The 24051-nt window shown below is 35.1% G+C and overlaps 1 protein-coding gene across 15 annotated transcripts in view; it reads left to right on the plus strand.

The window, feature by feature from the left end:
• VPS13B (vacuolar protein sorting 13 homolog B) overlaps window positions 1-24051 on the plus strand; it is an 861603-nt gene that overhangs the window by 8081 nt on the left and 829471 nt on the right. For 14 of the 15 annotated variants that reach the window (XR_012128333.1, XR_012128334.1, XR_012128335.1 and 11 more), the window contains exon 3: window positions 21544-21687. The exons of the other annotated variant lie outside the window; for it this stretch is intronic. Coding sequence is in view for 11 of the 14 variants with exons in the window: in XM_073229878.1 (XP_073085979.1) it covers window positions 21544-21687 (144 nt within the window). In the remaining 3 variants the exon portion in view is untranslated. The remainder of the gene's footprint in view (window positions 1-21543; window positions 21688-24051) is intronic. 15 annotated transcript variants of the gene reach the window in all.

Below are 24051 nucleotides of genomic sequence, written 5' to 3' on the forward strand. Positions count from 1 at the left end.
ATATACATCAACATAGAGTTAAAAAAATTTTTCTTGTGATAACTTTTTAAGATATACTCTTAGCAACTATCAAATATACAATACAGCATGGTGGCTGTACTCATGTTTTTTATTACATACTCATGATGTTCATTTTTACAATGGAAATTTGTTCATTTTACAAATGCAACTTTGTTCCTTTGACCTTTTTCACTTGTTTTGCCCACCCTCAACCCCAGTTTATCTGTATGGAAAAGACATCTTTAAAAACAAATTTTTTTAAACCTTTTAAATTCAACCTATTTGTGTTGTTAAATCTAAATTACGTTTCAGTAGACAGTGTACAGCTGGATCTTGTTATTTTTAAAAAATTCAATCTGATAGTCTTTGCCTTTTGATTGGAGTATTTTATCCATTCACATTTCATATTTTTTTTAATAAGGTTGGAGTTCCATCTACCATTTTGCTGTTTTCTGTGTCACATGTATTTTTTCTTTCATAATCCTTTCCTGCCTTTTATATTAAGTAGATATTTTATAGTGTCCTATTTTAATGCCTTTGTTAACTTTCAAATTATTTTTGAGTTATTTTCTTGGTGGTTGCTCAAAGGATTACAATATGCATCTAATTTATCACAATCGATTGGAGATTAATGCAACTTAATTCCATTAAAATACAGAAACTTTCTTCACTCTAGCTATATTCCTCCTCCTTTGTGCTATTATTGCATATATTGCATGTAACAAAATATATAATGATATATATATTGACTTTGTCATGAGTCAAATAGAATTTTATACTTGTTTTATGTAATTGCCTTTTATATATTTATTTTAAAATTTTTTATTAAGGTATGATTTTATTAAGGTAAGATATACATTCTTATGAAGGTGTCACATGAAAAAACAATGTGGTAACTACATTTACTCATATTATCAAGTACCCACCCATACCCCAATGCAGTCACTGTCCATCAGTGCAGCAAGATGCCAGAGATCCACTATGTCCCTTCTCTGTGATACACTGTTCTCCCGTGATCCCTACACCATTTGTACAAACATAATACCCCTCAGTCCCCTTCTCCTTCCCTCCCCACCCGCCCTCCCACACCCCTCCCCTATGGTAACCACTAGTTCATTTCTGGAGTGTCTGAGTCTGCTGCCATTTTGTTCCTTCAGTTTTGCTTCATTGTTATACTCCACAAATGAGGGAAATAATTTGGTATTTGTCTTTCTCTGCCTGGCTTACTTCACTGAGCATAATGTTCTCCATCTCCATCCATGTTGTTGCAAATGGTAGATTTGTTTCTCTGTTATGGCTGAATAGTATTCCATTGTATATATGTACCACCTCTTCTTTATCCATTCATCTACAGATGGACACTTAGGTTGCTTCCTTACCTTGGCTATTGTAAAAAGTGCTGCAATAAACATAGGGGTGCATATGTCTTTCTGAATCTGAGAAGTTGTATTCTTTGGGTATATTCCTAGGAGTGGGATTCCTGGGTCAAATGGTATTTCTATTTTTAGTTTTTTGAGGAACCTCCATATTGCTTTGCACATGGTTGAACTAGCTTACATTCCCACCAGCAGTGTAGGAGATTCCCTTTTCTCCGCATCCTTGCCATCATTTGTTGTTCTTAGTCTTTGCGATGCTGGCCATCCTTATTGGTGTGAGATGATACTTATTTTGGTTTTAATTTGCATTTCCCTGATGATTGCTGATGTGGAGCATCTTTTCATGTGTCTGTGGCCATCTGAATTTTTTCATCAGAGAACTGTCTCTTCATATCCTCTGCCCATTTGTTAATCAGGTTATTTGCTTTTTAAGTGTTGAGGTGTGTAAGTTCTTTATATATTTTGAATGTTAACCCCTTGTCGGGTATGTCATTTACAAATATATTCTCCCGGAGTGTAGGATGCCTTTTTGTTTTGTTGATGATATCCTTTCCCATACAAAAACTTTTTAGTTTTATGTAGTCCCATGAGTTCATTTTTGCTTTTGTTTCCCCTTCTCGAGGAGATGTGTTCAGAAAGAAGTTGCTCATGCTTATATTCAGGAGATGTTTGCCTATGTTGTCTTCTAAGAGTTTTATGGTTTCATGACTTACATTCAAGTCTTTAATCCATTTCAAGTTTACTTTTGTGTATGGGGTTAAACACTAATCGAGTTTTATTCTCTTGCATGTAGCTGTCCAGTTTTGCCAACACCAGCTGTTGTAGAGGCTGTCATTTCCCCATTGTATGTCCATGGCTCCTTTATCATATATTAATTGACCATATATGGTTGGGTTTATATCAGGGCTCTCTAGGCTCTCTTTTTGTGCCAGTACCAAATTGTCTTGATTACTGTGGCTTTGTAGTAGAGCTTGAAGTTAGGGAGCATAATCCCCCCTGCTTTATTCTTCCTTCTCAGGATTGCTCTGGCTATTCGGGGTCTTTTGTGGTTCCATATGAATTTTAGGATGATTTTCTCTAGTTTGTTGAAGAATGCTGTTGGTATTTTGATAGGAATTGAATTGAATCCATAGATTGCTTTAGGCAGGATGGCCATTTTGACAATATTAATTCTTCCTATACTTGAGCATGGGATGTTTCCATTTATTGGTATCTTCTTTAATTTCTCTCGTCAGTGTCTTGTAGTTTTCAGAGTATAGGTCTTTCACTTCCTTGGTTAGGTTTATTCCTAGGTATTTTATTCTTTTTGATGTAATTGTGAATGGAATTGTTTTCCTGATTTCTCTCTCTGCTAGTTCATTGTTAGTGTATAGGAATGCCACAGATTTCTGTGTATTAATTTTGTATCCTGCAACTTTGCTGAATTCAGATACTAGATCTAGTAGTTTTGAAGTGGATTCTTTAGAGTTTTTTATGTACAATATCATGTCATCTGCAAACAGGGACAGTTTGACTTCTTCCTTGCCGATCTGGTTGCCTTTTATTTCTTTGTGTTGTCTGATTGCCATGGCTAGAACCTCCAGAACTATGTTGAATGAAAGCAGGGAGAGTGGGCATCCTTGTCTTGTTCCCTATCTTAAAGGAAAAGCTTTCAGCTTCTTGCTGTTCAGTATGATATTGGCTGTGGGTTTGTCATATATGGCCTTTATTATGTTGAGGTACTTGCCCTCTATACCCATTTTGTTGAGAGTTTTTATCATGAATAGATACTGAATTTTGTCCAATGCTTTTTCAGCATCTATGGAGATGATCATGTGGTTTTTGTCCTTCTTTTTGTTGATGTGGTGGATGATGATGGTGGATTTTTGAATGTAGTACCATCCTTGCATCCCTGGGATGAATCCCACTTGGTCATGGTGTATTATCCTCTTAATATATTTTTGAATTTGGTTTGCTAATATTTTGTTGAGTATTTTTTACATCTGTGTTCCTCAGGGATATTGGTCTGTAATTTTCTTTTTGTGGTGTCTTTGCCTGGTTTTGGTATTAGAGTGATGCTAGCCTCATAGAATGAATTTGGAAGTATTCCCTCCTCTTCTGTTTTTTGGAAAACTTTAAGGAGAATGGGTATTAGGTCTTCACTGAATGTTTAATAAAATTTAGTGGTGAGGCCATCTGGTCCTGGGATTTAGTTCTTAGGTAGGTTTTTGATTACCAGTTCAATTTCTTTGCTGGTAATTGGTCTGTTCAGATTTTCTGTTTCTTCCTGGGTCAGCCTTGGAAGGTTGTATTTTTCTACAAAGTTGTCCATTTCATCTAGGTTATCCAGTTTGTTAGCATATCATATAATTTTTCATACTTTTCTCCAATAATTCTTTGTATTTCTGTGGTGTACATAGTGATTTTTCCTTTCTCTTTTCTGATTCTGTTTATGTGTGTAGACTCTCTTTTTTTCTTGGTAAGTCTGGCAAGGGGTTTATCTATTTTGTTTATTTTCTCGAAGAGCCAGCTCTTGCTTTCATTGATTCTTTCTATTGTTTTATTCCTCTCTTTTATTTATTTCTCCTCTAATCTTCATTATGTCTTGCATGTAGCTGTCCAGTTTTAGAAGTTTAAAAGCTGTCCAGTTTAAAAGGGTTTAAAGTGAGTGTCCTTATACTGGCTTTGGGCTTCATTTGTTGTTCATTTTCTAGGTTCATTAATCTTGAGTTTAGACTGCTTATATGGGATTGTTCTTTCTTGTGGTAGGCCTGTATTGCAATATACTTTCCTCTTAGCACAGCCTTGGCTGTGTCCCACAGATTTTGCGGTGTTGAATTGTTGTCATTTGTCTCCAGATATTGCTTGATCTCGGTATTAATTTGGTCATTGATCCATTGGTTATTTAGGAGCATGTTGTGAAGCCTCTATGTGTTTGTGGGATTTTTCATTTTCTTTGCGTAACTTATTTCTAGTTTCATACCTTAGTGGTTTGAGAAACTGGTTGGTACAATTTCAATCTTTTTGAATTTACTGAGGCTCTTTTTGTGTCCTAGTATACCATCTGTTCTTGAAAATGGCCCATATGTACTTGAGAAGAATCTGTATTCTGTTGCTTTTGGGTGTAGAGTTCTGTAGATGTCTGTTAGGTCCATCTGTTCTATTGTGTTGTTCAGTGCCTCTGTCTCCGTACTTATCTTCTGTCTGGCTGATCTGTACTTCAGAATGAGTGGAGTGTTTAAGTCTCCTAGAATGAATGCATTACATTCTATTTCCCCCTTTAATTCTATTAGTATTTGTTTCACATATGTGGGTGCTCCTGTGTTGGGAGCATAGATATTTATAATGGTTATATCTTCTTGTTGGATTGACCCCTTTATCATTATGTAATGTCCTTCTTTGTCCCTTGTTACTTTCTGTGTTTTGAAGTCTATTTTGTCTCATACAAGTACTGGAACTCCTGCTTTTTTCTCCCTGTTAGTTTGCATGAAATACCTTTTTCCATCCCTTAGCTTTAGTCTGTGTATGTCTTTGGGTTTAAGGTGAGTGTCTTGTAGGCAGCATATAGATGGTTCTTGTTTTTTTATCCATTCAGTGATTCTGTGTCTTTTGATTGGTGCATTCAGTCCATTTACATTTAGGATGATTATCGATAGGTATGTACTTATTGCCATTGCAGGCTTTAGATTCATAGTTACCAAAGGTTCAAGGTTAATTTCCTTTCTACCTAAGAGTCTTAACAACTCACTTAATATGCTGTTAGAAACACAATCTAAAGGTTCTTTTCTTTTTCTCCTCCTTTTTTTCCTCCTCCATTCTTAATATATTAGGTATCATATTCAGTATTCTTTGTCTATCCCTCGATTGACTTTGGGGATAGTTAATTTAATTTTTCATTTGCTTAGTAATTAGCTGTTCTACTTTCTTTACTGTGGTTTTATTACGTCTGGTGCAGCTATTAAAACTTAGGAATGCTTCCATCTGTAGCAGTCCCTCCAAAATGAACTGTAGGGATGGTTTGTGGGAGGTAAATACTCTCAGCTGTTGCTTATCTGGAAATTGTTTAATCCCTCCTTCAAATTTAAATGATAATCTTGCTGGATAAAGTTCCAGGCCCTTTTGCTTCATTGCATTAAATACATCATGCCACTCCCTTCTGGCTTGTTTAAGTTTCTGCTGAGAAGTCTGATGTTAGCTTGATCGCTTTTTCTTTGTATGTGATCTTAGTCGTCTTTCTCGCTGCTTGTAATAGTCTCTTCTTATCCTTGATCTTTGCCAGTTTTTATTACTGTATGTCTTGGTGTTGTCTTCCTTGGGTCCCTTATGTCGGGAGATCTGTGGATCTCCATGGCCTGAGAGACTATCTCCTTCCCCAGATTGGGGAACTTTTCAGCAACTACCTCCTCAAAGACACTTTCTATCCCTTTCTCTCTCTCTCCTTCTTGTATCCCTATAATGCGGATATTGTTCTGTTTGGATTGGTCACAGAGTTCTCTCAATATTCTTTCATTCTTAGAGATCCTTTTTTCTCTTGGTGCCTCAGCTTCTTTGTATTCCTCTTCTCTAGTTTCTATTTCATTTATCATCTTCTCCACCATATCCAAGCTGCTTTTAATACCCTCCACTGTGCTTTTCAACTATTGGATCTCTGACCGGAATTCATTCCTGAGTTCTTGGATATCTTTCCGTACCTCCATTAGCATGTTCATGATTTTTATTTTGAACTCCCTTTCAGGAAGAGTCATAAGGTCCATGTCATTTAAATCTTTCTCCGGAGTTACATTAATTTTACTCTGGGCCAGTTTCCTTTGGCATTTCATATTTGTATATGGCGCCCTCTAGTGTCCAGAAGGTCTACTCTCTGGAGGTGCTCAGCCCCTGAAGCAATTTCGGGGGTCGCAGGGGAGCGGTATTTGTGCCTGGGGGTAGGAAATACCTGTTTCCTGCTTCCCATCTGCTATGCCTGTCTCCAGTGCCTTAACCAGTGGGCTGAGCACACAGGTATAAGGTTTTGTCCCCAACCAGCTGGATATGGATCCCTGCTTTCCCCAAGTGACTGTAATCTCAGTCTCAGTCTCTCCGGGAATTCTGCCTGTATTAGCTTTTCAACCCTGTAATCATGCGAGTATCATGAAAGCATCATGAAATGTAGGTTTGTGCTCCCACCGCAGATCTCCAGTGCTACATATTCAGCAGTCCGAGGCCTTCCACTCCCTCCCTGCTCAGTTTCTCTTCCTCCCGCCTGAGAGCTGGGGTGGGGGAAGGGCTCGGGTCCCTCCGAGCCACAGCTTTGGTACGTTACCCTGTTCTGTGAGGTCTGCTCTTTTCTCCTAGTGTATGCAGTCTGGCTCAGTCCTCTTTCCTGTTGCTCTCTCGCACCAACTATATTTTGTAAGGAGGAAGCCTCTGTTTCTCCTCTCACGCCACCACCATCTTTCTGTAATTGCCTTTTAAATTAGGAGAAAAAAGAAAAATGCATTTATAATAGTCTTTAATAATTATCTACATGATTATATTTTTGGTGCTCTTTGTGTGGGTTTGAGTTACTGTCTTGTGTAACTTCCTTTCAGTCTGAAGAACTTTTAATATTCTGTTAGTTATTAATTATTTGAGTATTTGGGTGTACCTTTTTTTGAAGAATGTTTTTTCTGGATATAGATTTCTTGGTTGACAGTTATTTTCTTTTGTTATTTGAATGTCATCTGCCTTTTTTGCCATTATTGTTTGTAACGAGAACTTAGCTGATAAACTAAGACTTTCCTTGTCTGTTACAGGTTGATTTTCTTTTTGTGCTTTCAAGATTTTCTTTTTGTCATCTGGCTTTCAGTGTTTTACTATGATGTGTCTGGGGGTGGATTTTCTCTTTCTTTCATCTGCTACCCAAAGTCTGAGGTTGACATCTTTTAGTGAATTTTACATTCATTTATTGTGCTTTTCAACTCCAAAATTTCCATTTGGTTCTTCTTTGTAATTTATATTTGCTGAATCATTGTCATGTGTTCCTTTAATTATGCAAATATGGTTTCCTTAATTTTTTAGGTATTTCTAATAGATGTTTTGAGGTCTTTGTGTACTAAGTCCTACATTTGAGCCCCCTCAGATAGTTTCTATTGACTACTTTGTATGCTTTTCATGTTTTGTAATTTTTCTTGAAAATTGGATGTTTTGGATAATGTAGCAACTCTAAATTCTGATTTCCTTTCAGGGTATGGTTGCTTTTGTTTTTGGTTTATTTATTTGTGTGCTGACTATTATTCTTTACTGCCTGAACTAAATTTGTGATGTCTGTCCTGCAATGCATGGCCTCTGATGTCTCTGCTCATTAATTTTTCCGCCAAATTCTTTTTGTTTTTAGGCCTGGCTCTCTAGGGTTTACCTCTGACTCACTTTAACTTAGTCATCAGTCAGTGATTCGTTAAAGGGTACTTAATTCTTTGAATCAGTAAAGATTTCCACTCTTTCGCATGGGACATATGCATGTGCTGGATAATGCTTTGAAAGTTCAGGGAGTTTACAGGTCTGATTTTTTCTTTTCTTTTCTTACTGTGTTTATAAGGTCTCTTGTTTAACCACATAGCTTGTTAGGCCCCTCTTCGGTATCTCCTAAGGAAGCACCACCTGTTACATGCATATAGCTTTCCAGATTACCAGGAATATGTGAGGTCATAGCAAGGCTATATTTGGCTGTCTTGTTCTCCGGTTCTCTCTTAACTTTCTAACTGGTCTTCAGAAACTTCTATTGGGACCTCAGGCTAGTCTCCCTTTTTGCCCCAATTTTTCTGTTTCTGACAACTTTGCTCAGTTTTGTCATTGCTTTTGGGAGAGGATTGGCCAACCTCCTGGCTCAAAATTCTTGAAGCCCTGTCTTGTATTCAATTTTACTCTATGTTAAAAAGCAAAGTAACACAAAATTTACCATTTTAACTATTTTTGAATATACAGTAATGTTAACTGTATGCACCTTATTGTTCAAGAGATCTCCAGAACTTTTTTTTATCATGCAAAGCTTAAATTCTATACATTTTAACAAAATCCCTTTTCCTTTCTTCAACCTCTAGCAACCACCATTCTGTTTTCTGTTTCTGAGAATTTAACTACCTTAGATACCTTTTATTAGTGGAATCATATAATATTTGTCTTTTTCCACTTAGCATAATGTCCTCAACTTTCATCCATGTTGTAGCATTTGATAAAATTCCATTTTAAAGACAGAATAGTATTTTATTGTATGTAAATACCACATTTTCCTTATGGGTTTAAGTTTTCATTTACATTTAGGCTGTTTCCACCTCTTAACTCTTGTGAATAATGCTGCAGTGAACATGGTTTTGCAAAGATCTTTTCAAGATCCTGATTTCAGTTTTTTTTACATATACCCAGAACCAAGATTGATGGATGATATGGTAATTCTATTTTTAATTTCTTGAGGAATCTCCATACTGTTTTCTGTAGTGGTTATACCATTTAAAAATTTCAGCAACAATGAATAAATGTTCCAATTTCTCTACACTAACACTTACTAGTTAATTTTTTTTTATTCTTTTTGTTTTTATTTTTTATTTTGATATCATTAATGTACAATTACTTGAACATTTTGGTTACTAGACTCCCCCCATTATCAAATCCCCGCCACATACCCCATTATAGTCACGTTCCATCAGTGTAGTAAGATTCTATAGAGTCACTACTTGTCTTCACTGTATAACCTGCCTTTCCTATGCCCCCCCCCACCCACTACATTATGTGTGCTAATTGTAATGCCCCCTTTTCCTCCTTATCCCTCCCTTCCCACTCATCCTCCCCACTCCCTTTCCCTTTGGTAACTATTAGTCCATTCTTGGGTCCTGTCAGTCTGCTGCTGTTTGGTTCCTTCAGTTTTTCCTTTGTTCTTATACTCTACTCCACGTATGAGTGAAATCATTTGGTACTTGTCTTTCTCCGCCTGGCTTATTTCACTGAGCATAATACCCTCTAGCTCCATCCATGTTGTTGCAAATGGTAGGATTTGTTTTCTTCTTATGGGTCCATTCTCTCTGTGTACCACAGCATCTTTATCCATTCATCTACCGATGGACACTTAGGTTGCTTCCATTTCTTGGCTATTGTAAATAGTGCTGCAATGAACATAGGGGTGCATGTGTCTCTTTCAAATTGGGCTGCTGTATTCTTTGGGGAAATTCCTAGAAGTGGGATTCCTGGGTCAAATGGTATTTCTATTTTGAGTTTTTTGAGGAACCTCCATACTGCTTTCCACAATGGTTGAACTAATTTACATTCCCACCAGCAGTGTAGGAGGGTTCCCCTTTCTCCACATCCTCGCCAACATTTGTTGTTGTTTGTCTTTTGGATGTTGGCCATCCTAACTGGTGTGAGGTGATATCTCATTGTGGTTTTAATGTGCATTTCTCTGATTATTAGCAATGTGGAACATCTTTTCATGTGCCTGTTGGCCATCTGAATTTCTTCTTTGGAGAAGTGTCTGTTCAGCTCCTCTGCCCATTTTTTATTTGGATTATTTGCTTTTTGTTGAGGTGCGTGAGCTCTTTATATATTTTGGATGTCAACCCCTTATCAGATATGTCATTTATGAATATATTCTCCCATACTGTAGGATGTCTTTTTGTTCTACTGATGGTATCCTTTGCTGTACAGAAGCATTTTAGTTTGATGTAGTCCTACTTGTTCATTTTTGCTTTAGTTTCCCTTGTCTGGGGAGATATGTTCATGAAGAAGTTGCTCATGTTTATGTCCAAGAGGTTTTTACCTATATTTTTTTCTAAAAGTTTTATTGTTCATGACTTACATTCAGGTCTTTGATCCATTTTCAGTTTACTTTTGTGTACGGGGTTAGACAATAATCCAGTTTCATTCTCTTACATGTAGCTGTCCAGTTTTGCCAACACCAGCTATTGAAGAGGCTGTCATTTCCCCATTATATATCCATGGCTCCTTTATTGTATATTAATTGACCATATATGCATGAGTTCTTATCTGGACTCTCTATTCTGTTCCACTGGTCTATGGGTCTGTTGTTGTGCCGGTACCAAATTGTCTTGATTACTGTGACTTTGCAGTAGGGCTTGAGGTCAGTGAGCGTAATTTCCCCTGCTTTATTCTTCCTTCTCAGGATTGCTTTGGCTTTTCTGGGTCTTTTATCATTCCATATGAATTTTAGAACTATTTGCTCTAGTTCATTGAAGAATGCTGTAGGTCTTTTGATAGGAATTGCATTGAATCTGTAGATTGCTTTAGGCAGGATGGTCATTTTGAAAATATTAATTCTTCCTAGCCAAGAGCATGGGATGAATTTCCATTTATTAGTGTCCTCTTAATTTTCTCTTAAGAGTGTCTCGTAGTTTTCAGGGTATAGGTCTTTCACTTCCCTGGTTAGGTTTATTCTTAAGTATTTTATTCTTTTTGATGCAATTGTGAATGGAATTGTTTTCCTGATTTCTCTTTCTGCTAGTTCATTGTTAGTGTATAGGAATGCAACAGATTTCTTTGTATTAATTTTGTATCCCCCAACTTTGCTGAATTCAGATATTAATCTAGTAGTTTTGGAATGGATTCTTTAGGGTTTTTTATGTATAATATCATGTCATCTGCAAACAGGGACAGTTTGACTTCCTCCTTGTCAATCTTGATGCCTTTTATTTCTTTGTGTTGTCTGATTGCCGTGGCTAGGACCTCCAGAACTATGTTGAATAAAAGTGGGGAGAGTGGGAATCCTTGTCTTATTCTGATCTTAAAGGAAAAGCTGTTTGCTTCTCGGTGTTAAGTAGAATGTTGGCTGTGGGTTTGTCACATGTGGCCTTTATTATGTTGAGGTACTTGCTCTCTGTACCCGTTTTTTTGAAAGTTTTTGTCATGAATGGATGTTGCATTTTGTCCAGTGCTTTTTTAGCATCTATGGAGATGATCATGTGGTTTTTGTCCTTTCTGTTGATGTGGTGGATGATGTTGATTGACTTTTGAATGTTGTACCATTTTTGCATCCCTAGGATGAATCCCACTTGATCATGATGGATGATCTTTCTTTTTGTATTTTTGAATTTGGTTTGCTAATTCTTTGAATATTTTTGCATCTATGTTCATCAGGGATATTGGTTATAATTTCTTTTTGTGTGGTGTCTTTGCCTGGTTTTGGTATTAGAGTGATGTTGGCCTCCTAGAATGAGTCTGAGAGTATTCCCTCCTCTTCTACTTTTTGGGAAACTTTAATGAGGATGGGTATTAGGGCTTCATCAAATGTTTGATAAAATTCAGCAGTGAAACCATGTGGTCCAGGAGTTTTGTTCTTAGGTCGTTTTTTGATTACCAATTCAATTTCTTTGCTGGTAATTGGTCTTTTCAGATTTTCTCTTTCTTTCTTATCAGCCTTGGAAGGTTGTATTTTTCTAGGAAGTTGTCCATTTCTTCTAGGTTGTAAATTTTTTGGCATATAATTTTTCATAGTATCCTCTAATAATTTTTTGTATTTCTGTGGTGTCCATAGTGATTTTTTCTTTCTCATTTCTGATTCTGTTTATGTTTGTATACTCTTTTTTTCTTGATAAGTCTGGCTGGGGGTTTATCTATTTGTTTATTTTCTTAAAGAACCAGCTCCTGCTTTCATTGATTCTCTCTATTGTTTTCTTCTTCTCAAGTTAATTTTTTTCTGCTTTAATCTTTATTATGTCCCTCCTTCTATTGACTTTGGGCCTCATTTGTTTTTCCTTTTCTAGTTTCATTAATTGTGAGTTTAGACTGTTCATTTGGGATTGTTCTTTCCTGAGGTAGGCCTGTATTGCAACATATTTCCCTCTTATCATGGCCTTTGGTGCACTCCACAGATTTTGTGTTGTTGAATCATTGTTATTTGTCTCCATATATTGCTCAGCTCTGTTTTTCTTTGGTCATTGGTCCATTCTGATTTTTTTTTATAGTGTCCATTCTAACAAGTGTAAATGATATGCCATTATGGTTTTGATTTGCATTTCCCTGATGATTAGTGATATTGAACATTTTTTCATATACTTGTTGGCCATCTGTTTTGTATTTTTATGTATTTTTTTAATTGAGCTATAGCTGATACACAGTATTACGTATGCATCAGTATATAATGCAGTGATTCATCATTTATAATAATTATGAAATCCTCACCCAAACTAGTACAGTCACTATCTGTCAGCAGAGGAAGATGTTACAGAAACAATGGCTATATTCTCCATGCTGTACTTCCATCTCTGTGACCAATTTATATTATGAGTGAGATTTTTGTGCCCCTTTATCCCCCTCAACCATGTCACCCATCCACGCAAATCCCTCCCGCATGTCACTTCTCAGTGTCTGAGTCCACTGCTGTTCATTTTGTTTTTAGATTCCACATGTAAGTCAAATCTTATGGTATTTTTCTTCTCCACCTGGCCTGTCTCACCTAGCATAGTACCCTCTAGATCCATCCATGTTGTCACAAATGACAGGATTTCTTTCTGTTTTATGGCTGAATGATTTCTGTTGTGTATATGTGCCACATATTTATCCTTTCATCTGTTGATGGACATTTTGGTTGCTTCCATATTTTGGCTATGGTAAATAAGGTGGCAATAAACATAGGGGTACATATATCTTTTTGAATCAGTGATGGATTTTTTTCTTTGCATGAGTTCCTAGAAATGGAATTAGCAGGGTGTATCATGTTTCTGTTTTTAGTTTTTTGAGGAACCTCCATAATGCTTTCCACAGCGGTTGCACCAGCTGACATTCCCAGTCAGTGTAGGAGGGTTCCCTTTTCTCCACATCCTCACCAATACTTGTTATTTCTTGTCTTTTGCACAGTGGCCCTTCTGACTCTTGTGAGGTGATAATCTCATTGTAGTTTTGATTTTCATTTCCCTGATGATTAGAGATGTGAGGAGTATGTTTACATGTGCCTATTGGACATCTGTATTTCTTCTTTAGGAAAATGTCTGTTCAGGTCCTCCACCCATTTCTTACTTGGGTTATTTCTTTTCTTGGTGTTGAGGCATATGAGCTCTTTATATATTTTGGATATTAACCCCTTACCAGATAAATCATTTGCCAAATATATTTTCCCATACTGTTGGTGGCCTTTTTCTGTTGAAGGTGTCCTTCGCTATTTAGTTTGATGCAGTCCATCTTGTTCATTTTTTATTTTGTTTCTCTTGCCCAGGGAGATGCGTCCTGAAAAAAAAATTGTTCATCCTTATGTTCAAGAGATTTTTGCCTATGTTTCCTTCTGAGAGTTTTATGGTTTCATGTCCTACATTCAGGTCTTTAATCCACTTTGAGTCTACTTTGTGTATGGAGTTAGACAGTGATCCAGTTTCATTCTCTTGCATGTAGCTCTCTATTTGCCCAGCAAAGTAGTTATTGATGAGACTGCCCTTTTCTGATTGTATGTTGATGGCTCCGTTATTGTATATTGGCCATATATGTGTGGGCTTATTTCTGACCTCTTTATTCTGTTCCATTGATTTGTTGGTCTGATCTTGTGCCATTACCATGCTGTTTAGCTTTGGAGTATAACTTGAAACCAGGTAGCATGATGCTCCCAGCTTTGTTCTTGTTTGTCAGGATTGCTTTTGCTATTTGAAGTATTTTGTGGTTAATAATAAATTTTAGATTATTTGCTCTAATTTATTGAAAATGCCTTTGGTATTTTGATAGGGTTTGCATTGAATCTGTTAATTGCTTTGGGCAGGAAGGCCATTTTGACAATATTAATTCTTCCTGTTCATGAACATGGGATAGAGTTCCATGATTTATGTCTTCAGATTCTTTCATCATTGTCTTACAGTTTCCAGAGTACAGGTCTTTCACCTCCCTGGTTAGGTTTATTCCTAGATATTTCATTGTTTTTGCTGCAACTGTAAATGGATTGGTTTTCCTCATTTCTTTTTCTGCTAGTTCATTCTTAGTATACAGGAATGCAATAGATTTCTGTGTATTAATTTTGTATCTTGCAACTTTGCTGAATCCTGTTATTATTTCTAATGGTTTTTTTTGTTTTGTTTTGGTGGAGTCTTTAGGGTTTTCTGTATATAGTATCATGTCGTCTGCAAATGGTGGCAGTTAAATCTTCCTGACAAATTTGGATGCCTTTTATCTGTTTAAATTGTCTGATTGTTGCGGCTAGGACTTCCAGTACTAGACTGCATAAAAGTGGTGAGAGTGGGCATCCTTGTCTTATTCCTGATGTTAGAGGAAAAGCATTTAGCTTTTCACCATTGAGTATGATGTTACTTGTGGGTTTGTCATATATGGCTTTATTATGTTGATGTACCTACCTTCTATATCCATTTTGTTGAGAGTTTTTTTAAATCACAATTCGATGTTGAATTTTGTCAAATGCTTTTTCCTCATGTATTGTGATAATCATACAGCTTTTGTCCTTCCTCTTTTAAATGTGTACAGTATTCTGTGATTTATGAATATTGTGCCATCCTTGTATCTCTGGAATAAATCCTACTTGGTCATCATGGATGATGATTCTTCTGTTGGGTTTTTGAATTCAGCTTCCTAATATTTTGTTGAGGATTTTTGCATCTCTGTTCATCAGTGATATTGGTCTATAATTTTATTTTTTTGTCTGTATAGTCTTTGTTTTTGGTGTTAGAGTAATGCTGTCCTCATAGGATGAGTTCGGAAGTACTCTCCTCTCTTCTATATTTTGGAATATTTTAAGAAGGATGGATATTATCTCTTCTTTAAATATTTGGTAGAATTCAGCTGTGAAGCCATGTGTTCCTGGAATTATGTTTGTTGTGTGTTTTTTGATTACCCATTCAACTTTGTTGCTGGTAATGGGTCTATTCAGATTTTCCATTTCTTCCTGGGTCAGTCTTGGATAATTATATTTTTCTAGGTATTTGTCCATTTCTTTTAGGTTGTCCAATTTATTGGCATATAATTTTTCATACAATTCTCAAATAATTCTTTTTTATTTCTGTGGTGTCAATTTTAACTTTCTCCTTTTTGTTTCTGATCTTCTTTGTTTGTGTCTTCTTTCTTTTTTTCTTGATAAGTCTGGCTAGGGATTTGTCTCTTTTGTTTCTCTTCTCAAAGGACCAGCTCATGGTTTCATTGATTTTTTTTTTAATCGTTTCATTTTTTTCTATTCTTATTTACTTCTGCTCTGATCTTTATTATGTCCCTCCTTCTGCTAACTTTGGGTTTCATTTGTTCTTTTTCTACTTTGTTCCATTGTGAGTTTAGACTGTTTACTTGGGATTATTCTTGTTTCTTGAGGTAGGCCTCTATTCCTATATACTTTACTCTTAGAACTGCTTTTGTGGTGTCCCACATATTTTGAACTGCTCTATTTTTTGTTTACATAATTTTCCATCTAACTCTTGATTTCTTTTATTCGTTGATCCCTTTGATTCTTTAGAAGCATGTTTTCCCTGCACTTGGTTGTCTTTGCTTTTTTTCCTTCATGTTATTGATTTCTAGTTTCATACTGTTGTGATCTGAAAAGATGATTGATACAATTCCAATCTTTTTGAATATATTGAGGCTTACTTTGCTTCCTGATATGTGATCTATTCTGGACAATCTTCCATGTGCACTTGAGAAAAATGTTTATATATTGCTGCTTTTTGGTGTAATGTTCTGTATATATCTTAAATCCATCTCATCTAATGTATTGTTCAATGCCATGTTTTCTTTATTTTTCTGTCTGGGTGATCTGAGAATTGTTTTAAGTGGGGTGTTATAGTCTCCTAATATAATTGTGTTGCTCTTTCCCTCTTTAGGTCTATTAGTATTTGTTTTATACATTTATATATATCCTATGTTGGTTGTATAGATATTTACAATTGTTCTATCCTCTTGTTGGACTGATTCCTTTATCATTAATTAATGTCCATCTTTGTCTCCTGTTACTTTCTTTGTTTTGAAATCTATTTTGTCTGCTAGAAGTACTGCTACTCCTGCTTTTTTCTCTTTTATTTGTATGAAATATGTTTTTCCATCCCTTCACTTTCAGTATATGTATGTCTTGGTTTGTGAATTTAGTCTATTTACATTTAAAGTAATTATTGATAGGTATACATATTGCCATTTCATTAACTCTTTTCTGGTTATTTTTGTAGTTCCTCTATGATCCTTTTTCCCTCTCATATATTTCTCTTGTGATTTGGTAGTTTTCTTTAGTGTTATGCTTAGATTTCCTTTTTTCTCCTATGTTTGTGTATCTATTACAGGATTTTGGTTTGTAGTTATCATAAGGTTCATAGTTTCCTAAATATATAACAGTGACATTAAGTTGATGACTGCTACATTTTGAACACAATCTAAAAGTGCTAGTTTGTAATTCCTCCTCCTCCACATTTTTATGTATAAGATGTCATAATCTATATCTTTTGTGTATCCCCTGACTGATTTGGTGTATAGTTGATTCTACTACTTTTGTTTTATTAACTTCATACCTTCTTTATATTTTACTTGGTCTACTCCCTTTACAGTAGTTTAATTTTAAATATACAGTAGTATATTTAAACTTAATATACATCTAAAGAAGTCCTTTAAAAATATCCTGTAAGGAGTGATGGTGAATTCTTTTAACTTTCATTTATCATGGAATATTTTAATCTCTCCTTCATTTCTGAATGATAACCTTGTTGGATTCAGGATCTTGGTTATAGATTCTTCCTTTTTAATGCATTATATAGATTATGCCACTCCCTTCTTGCTTGTAATGTTTCTGCTGATAGGCTTATGGAGTTTCCGTTATAGGTAACTGTATGCCTCTCTCTTCCTGCTTTTAAGATTCTTTTTATTTTTAATCTTTGATATTTTAATTACTATATGTATTGACTTTGTGTTCCTGGGGTTCTTTTTGTTATGGGCTCTCTGTGCTTCCAGGACCTGAGTGTCTGTTTCCTTCCACAGATTGGCAAAGTTTTCAGCTATTATTTCTTCAAAGACACTTCCTATTCCTTTGTCTCTTCTCTTTCTGGGACCTTCAAATAATATTTGAATATTGTTTTGTTTGGAGTTGTCATACAGTTCTCTCAGCATCCTCCATTTTTTGAAATGCTTTTTTCTCTCAGTTCTTCAGTTTGGTTGTTTTTCTGTTCTTTACTTTCCATGTTAATTGATTTTTCTACTTCCAGTAGTCTGCTATTCATTCCCTCTATTGTATTTTTCATTTTAATTATTATATTCCTAAGCTCGCATGGTCTTTTTAAAATCTGTCTCTTTGTTGAAGTTCTCCTTGAGATTGTCAGTTCCTTTCCTCATGTCAGTGAGCATCTTTATGACTGTGTGAAATCTTTATCAAGAAGATTGGTGATCTCTGTTTTATTTAGCCCTCTTTCTGGTGTCTTATCCTGTAATTTTTTGGGAACATATTCTTCTCCCTCCTCATTTTGTCTGGATTTCTGTGTTAGAAAGATCCAGTATGCCTCTTAGGCTGAAAAGTAATAGCTTTATGAAGAAGTTATACTGTTGTTGTCCAGAATCTCAAGAGTCTTTGCTCATCAACAGGTCCTCTTTTGCAGTGGAGCCACAGTTGCTCTTGGTGAGCTGTGGGCAGGGCCACTTTTCTGCCTGACTGAGGGCAGTGGTGGATCTCTGTCAGTAGAGGCTAATAGCTAGCCTCAGTGTTCCCTTTGTGTGCCCTGTGGTCCTTGTGTTGGGATCGTTGTGTATGGCATTGCTCTCTTCCTGCTGGTCAGCAATGGCACTACTGCTGGGATGGGTGTGGCAGGTATGCAGATGAGTGCTGCTGTGAGTGTTAGCTGCCAGTGAGGAAGATGGAGTGTTTGGAGCTGGCTTCCTTAGAAATCTCACCTTTTGGGCTGAGAGAGGGCCAGGAAATCTGGAAAAGCCTGTTTCTGCCTTTCAGGCAGCAAAGTCTGAGGCCTGCTGGGTGACTGTTTGCACAGGGAAGCATGCTGTGGGGCTGAGCTGCCAGTGAGGGAGATAGAGCTTTTGGAGCTGCCTCCCGTGAGCACCTGGCCAGCTAGTCTGAGGGAAAGCTGTGGGAATGTAGTCCACTTTCCCTTTCTCCTCTGGAGGGAGCTTCCTCTGACCTCCACCCCTCTGGCACACTTCTCGCTGCTTGTAAATGTTTCAAACTGCCATCTCTGGTTGGGTCTCAGTGGGACTGATGGGATGTGCCTGTCCTCCATAAGTGACAGGAGTCTCAGCAACCCAGAGTACTCCAACTCTCCCTGGTGTCCAGCCCCATTAATCACCAAAGCTCAATGCAGTATGGACTCCTGTTCCCAGAGCAGATCTCCTGGGCCAGGTGTTCAGGATTCTTCAGCGCTTCTTCCCTCCCTGCTCCATTCCTCTCCCTCCTGCTTGTGGAATGGAGAAGGGCTTGTGTCAATGGATTGTGCCTCTGCCACTTTACCCTTCCCAACGTTGTCTTCTCTTTTTCACCAGGTGTAAATGATTTGTCCTGCAGTCTTCAGGTCATTTACGGAGTTAGATTTATTTGCTGTAGTTGCTTCCATGGTTTGTGCATGGGAGGAGGTTTCTGCCTTGCCTTCCTATTCTGCCCATTCTTTTCTATCACTTTCTACTTGTTGGCCATTTGTATAAGTTCTTGTATAATCAACTCATTTACCCAGTTTTAAATTGGATTATTATTTTATTATTTTGGTGGTGGTTGTTTTAGTTCTGTATGTGTTCTAGATATTAACCCATTGTCAGATATATGGTTTGGAAATATTGTCTCACCTTCCATAGATTGCCTTTTTACTCTATTGAATGTTTTCTTTGATGCATGAAAGTTTTTTGTTTGATTTGCTTATTTTTTCTTTTGTTGCCTTTTATAGTCATTTTTAAAGTATCTTTTTTCTGTATTAGGATATTTTGTAACCACCTACTACAGTTAGATTTTTGAGCATTATGCAACCTTCTTAAATTCTTAGCTATTAATATCTTTTGTGTAGTCATATGTGTTTTGGTTTTAGGGATGCATTTCTCCTAATGTGTACATATTAACATATAATGTATTTTGAGAAGAAAAGGAATGAAAAAGTCATTTGTTTTTGGTTATCTTAAGGATGATCTAATAATCCACATTTTTGTATTTCTTTTTGAAGGCATAAAATCTATTTGTCAGAGCAACTGCATGATGAGGAAATGTAAAGGATATAATGTAGTAAGATGACCAATAAGTGTTGAACTTCAAGTAGGTCTCCAAAATGGACCATATGATTCAAAACAATATATTCTAGAATAATATGTTCAAGAATGCTTCCTCTTGTTAATGTTTGGTTAGTAGTTTAGTTGATTAGTAGCATTTTTGAAGACACCAAGGTCTTGAGTTTGATTGAGGTGGTTTTAAAAATTAAAATTTTTTATATTAAAGTATAGTCAATGTACATTTCTTAGTGTACAGCTTGTGAATTTTGACATCTGTCAAAATATACTCATGTAACTGTCAGCCAGGTCAATATATCAAATATTCTCAGTAATTTCTCCCTACTCTTTACCTATTTCACCTGTCACCTTACTCCCCTGCTCTGTGGCAACTACCATTCTGTTTTTAATTCAGGTCTTTTTTAACTTCTCCCTAAAAAATCCAGATTGGGCCCACAGAGTGCAATTTTAGTAGCCATTTCACAAATGCATCATTGTTACACTAGTCAAGAGTAATAGAGTGGATATTTTGGCTCATTATCCAAATAGATGTATAACCTATGGAGCAGTATTCAATGCTAATAGTGGAAGTATAGATGCAGTATAATAGTGGTTAAGAGCAAAAGCTCTGGCATCATATTTTCCAGTTTTCAGTCTGGCTTTCCTAGATAGTCATTTTGGGAAGTTACTTGACCTTTCCAGGCCTCAGGTTCTTCATCTGCAAAATGGGTATAATAATATTTACCTTTTGGGGTTCTTAAGGAGTATATAATTGCATGAGAGTAAAGTGCTTAGAAGAGTACCTGGTACATAGTAAATGCTCATTAAACATTGTCTTTGTTACAGACACTGATCAAACTATAGTCTGTGCCAGTTAATTTATACTTGAAGAAATTAACCGCATCTTTAAAATTATGGTACTCAGAAATATTTCATTAGAACTGTATAGTAGAAATAGATTTTTAGTATTCTGTCCTGTTTAAAAAAAAAGAATGTGAAGACATTCATTAATTAGGTTCACATATTTGTTTTTATAGTAGTACTAGTAGTAATAATTGTTAGCATCTGTATAATGATCTTTGAGGAAGACAGTGTTTTAAGTAATTAATGTAAATTTGTTAGTTAATCCTTAAAGACATAGTTATCCAAATTTTATAGATAATCCAAGGCATAGATACATTAAACAAATTGCCCAATATCATTCCGCTAGCAAGTGGCAAAGGTAGGATTTAAATCCATGTGGATTGGCTCCAAAGTTACTGCCTATATTTGGCTATTTTGCTACTATGTTGCTAAACCAAGTAAGTGGACAATTATTCGTTGAAGGAATAACCTTAATGTTTCCTAACTTTCAGGGATAGGTACAATAATGTTGAAAGTGTGATTTAAATAAAATTTGTTTTTTTTTCTTTGTTGATATGTAACAAAAATTCTATCAGGAAGTGAAATAGGTTATTAGTGTAAGGTGGTTATGGTGATACTTATGTTTCCAATTCTGATCTTCTTTCTAATAATAAGGGAAACCAGCCAGAAAACATTTAAAATTTATGGCCACTTAGTATCCAGGTATAATTTTATAATTAGGTAAAAAGCTCAGTAAGTTACCCCTCCCCAAGAATGGTCAGTTTTTATTTTGGCAGGTCACTCTAATTCAGCTCTCCTTTCAAGTTGCCTTCTTGTCCTCTTTGGTTAGTTTAAAATACATTTTGAGTTCATTTATTCAGATGTAGATTTTAAATAATATGCCATTCAGTTATCAAAATTACTGCTGTGTACCACTATATCTATTGCTCCCACTACCATATGTGAGTCTTTTTCGTATACCAGGTATTGTATATTGTTTCCATTCAACAGAGTAGGAAACACAGTTTTAGATTAAATATTTTATTAAGTGTAACTTGCACTATGTTTTTAAAGTTTATTATTAATGATAATTTAACAAATTATTTGCTAGTTTTTAATGAACAATAAATCTCAAAATATTTTTGTGTCAAATTTCATTTCTCTTTTCAGAAAGTAATTTCAATTTTAGAATGAAAAAATATTAGTTACTTACTAATTTTTATTTAATATTTTGTGTTTTAAGGAATTGAAGTTACCATTCACTTTTTTAAGTGGACATATTCACGAATTAAGGATCCATGTACCATGGACAAAACTGGGTTCAGAACCAGTGGTAATTACCATCAATACAATGGAATGCATTTTGAAACTTAAAGATGGAATGCAGGTATGAAATTATTGAACCTAGTTGTTTGTTAACCAATTTTAAGTTTTACTAGCATTTTATATTTCTTTAATTTTTGGTATATGTCAGTTTTTACATAAGCAAATCTTATATACTTACTGTTTTTTACATGCCTATTGAAGTAATATAATTAATAGCAAAAGGGTGTTCTTAAATTTGGATAAACATCCCAACAGATATTCTCATACTGATTTTACTTAATTTAATCACAGCCCTAATAAGGATCATGTAGATTGCTTATTACCTTTATCAACTAGAATTAGGGCCCTGATTGTATCCAATTTTTAGGTGAAGGTTTTTGAATTTTTGCTAAAAAACTATAATTTTTATTTACATGACATTTCTAAATGATGTGAAAATTTATCAAGTTGTTTTTTTGAGAAGATGAAAATATATACCATATACTTTTTACCAAATTTCACTGTGTCTGAAATTTTAGCATCAGAAGCTGATTTTTTTTCTGACATTTACTTTTTTCTCTGGTCCATGTTACATTAAAAAAAAATTTTTTTTTGTTAAAGTGTACTTTTTTTTAATAGGCATTTTTATAAAAAATTTTCCAATCTAGGAAGCAAACAGGTCTAGACAGCAGCACATTGTGATTAATTTTTTGACTTTTATCTTACAGAAAAGTGTTTCTTTCATTTCTACTTTTTTCCTTAGCTCATATTTAACTTTCAGTTAGACTCAAGTGCGTTGATGAGTATTATTAAATTGACTCTTTTTGTAAGCACCTTTAATCAATTTGTATATCTTAAATATAACTTCAATCTCTGTGAAATTAGATTATTTATGAATTGTTAAAATCATTTCCTATTTTAAGTAGATACTTTGAGTATCATATCAACCACTGGGCTTTAGTTTTTTCCTTTTATAAAATCTTTGATTCTAAACCTTTATTACCAATTTAACTAATAGAGTTCCTGGAAGTAAGTAGACCAATTCTACAGTCTCATGAAAATTTATTTTGTGAATTTTAAATATTTTGGAGATTGAGTTAGAAATCTGTAGATAGTTATATTGCAGTAGAGTTTTATTTTCCATTTATATTTGCTAATACTTAAATGGTTCTTAATCATCATCTGTCCTTGGAATTTAATTTTTTGAGAAGAGTCTGGACTTGGTTATGCCATCTATGCAGTGATCCATACTAAGAAAAAGAAAAATCCAGACACTAAGTATTTTTCAATGGGGAGGTGGAAGTTTCAAGGCCAGCCAGATGTCCCGTAAGAAACAGATTTTAAAAAAGGCAAATTATAACTAATTATAGAGTCTACAGAAAGAGATTTGTAACACATGGCTTAGTGCAACCTAGAACTAATATTTGATATTGGACCAATGCAGATGGCTACTGCAGGAATGATCAGATTTCTTCCTTGCATCTTGCATGGTATTTGAGACTTGAATTTTGTGGTGTTGGTACAGCAAAAGGTCAGGTCTCGTGAATGTAAACAACTCTCAAAACAAGTATTTTTTTACAGATGTTTGAAACTTTGAGGTAGAAAGGATTTTTGAAAATTGCAGTTGACATTTGAACAAGTTATTCAGCAATATATATCCGTGGAGAGTAATATTTGGGTTAGTTATTGGAATTAATTTTTCAGTAAAACATTATAGATGAAACATATTTTTAAACAGTTTATTTTCCTATTTTAAGCATTGGTTAATATAGTGGGAAATTAAGTTTAAAAAAATGTATTGGTACAACTAAGCCCATACATAGTTTATTTCAAGTTGTTGCTTTGTAGAATCAGAATGAAGAAAAGACTTTTCCAAATAAAATTAATGTGGGATGGTAGATTAAATGAAAGGGCCTTTGGTGTTACAGATATGAATCTGTTAAAAATCATACTATTAATATATGAGGATGCAATAAAATAAAATTTAAAAGTTAGAAACCTGAGGTTTCATTCAGAAAACATCATTACAAAAATAAGATACTGCTAAATGCCTTGATAAGAGGGCATGTCTAGATTGTAAAGTTCAATTTAATTTTACCAGTATTTGTTGATTTTCTACCCTTCAATGGACTGACAAGTGTTTCTAAGATTATTTATGTAATATGTTTGTATAATTTTCTCTGAAAAAGATACTTAGAGATTTAGCAGGATTGTGACTCTAGTGACAATAGTTAACAATATACTTATTGCCTTATATGTCTTTGTAATCAGTTTTAATTATAGATTTTTAAAAATAAGATCAACTTGTATTAGGTAAAATAAAGGCCACTTTGATGTTGACACTGAATTATTTTTAATATATTGTTATTTCACTGAGAAAATATTAAATACTATTTATTCTGAGAGACATATCTGTGTCAGTCATTATACCTATCAGATCCTGCAG

Source organism: Manis javanica, chromosome 2 (genome assembly GCF_040802235.1).
Source record: "Manis javanica isolate MJ-LG chromosome 2, MJ_LKY, whole genome shotgun sequence".
Classification (NCBI taxonomy): Eukaryota; Metazoa; Chordata; class Mammalia; order Pholidota; family Manidae; genus Manis; species Manis javanica.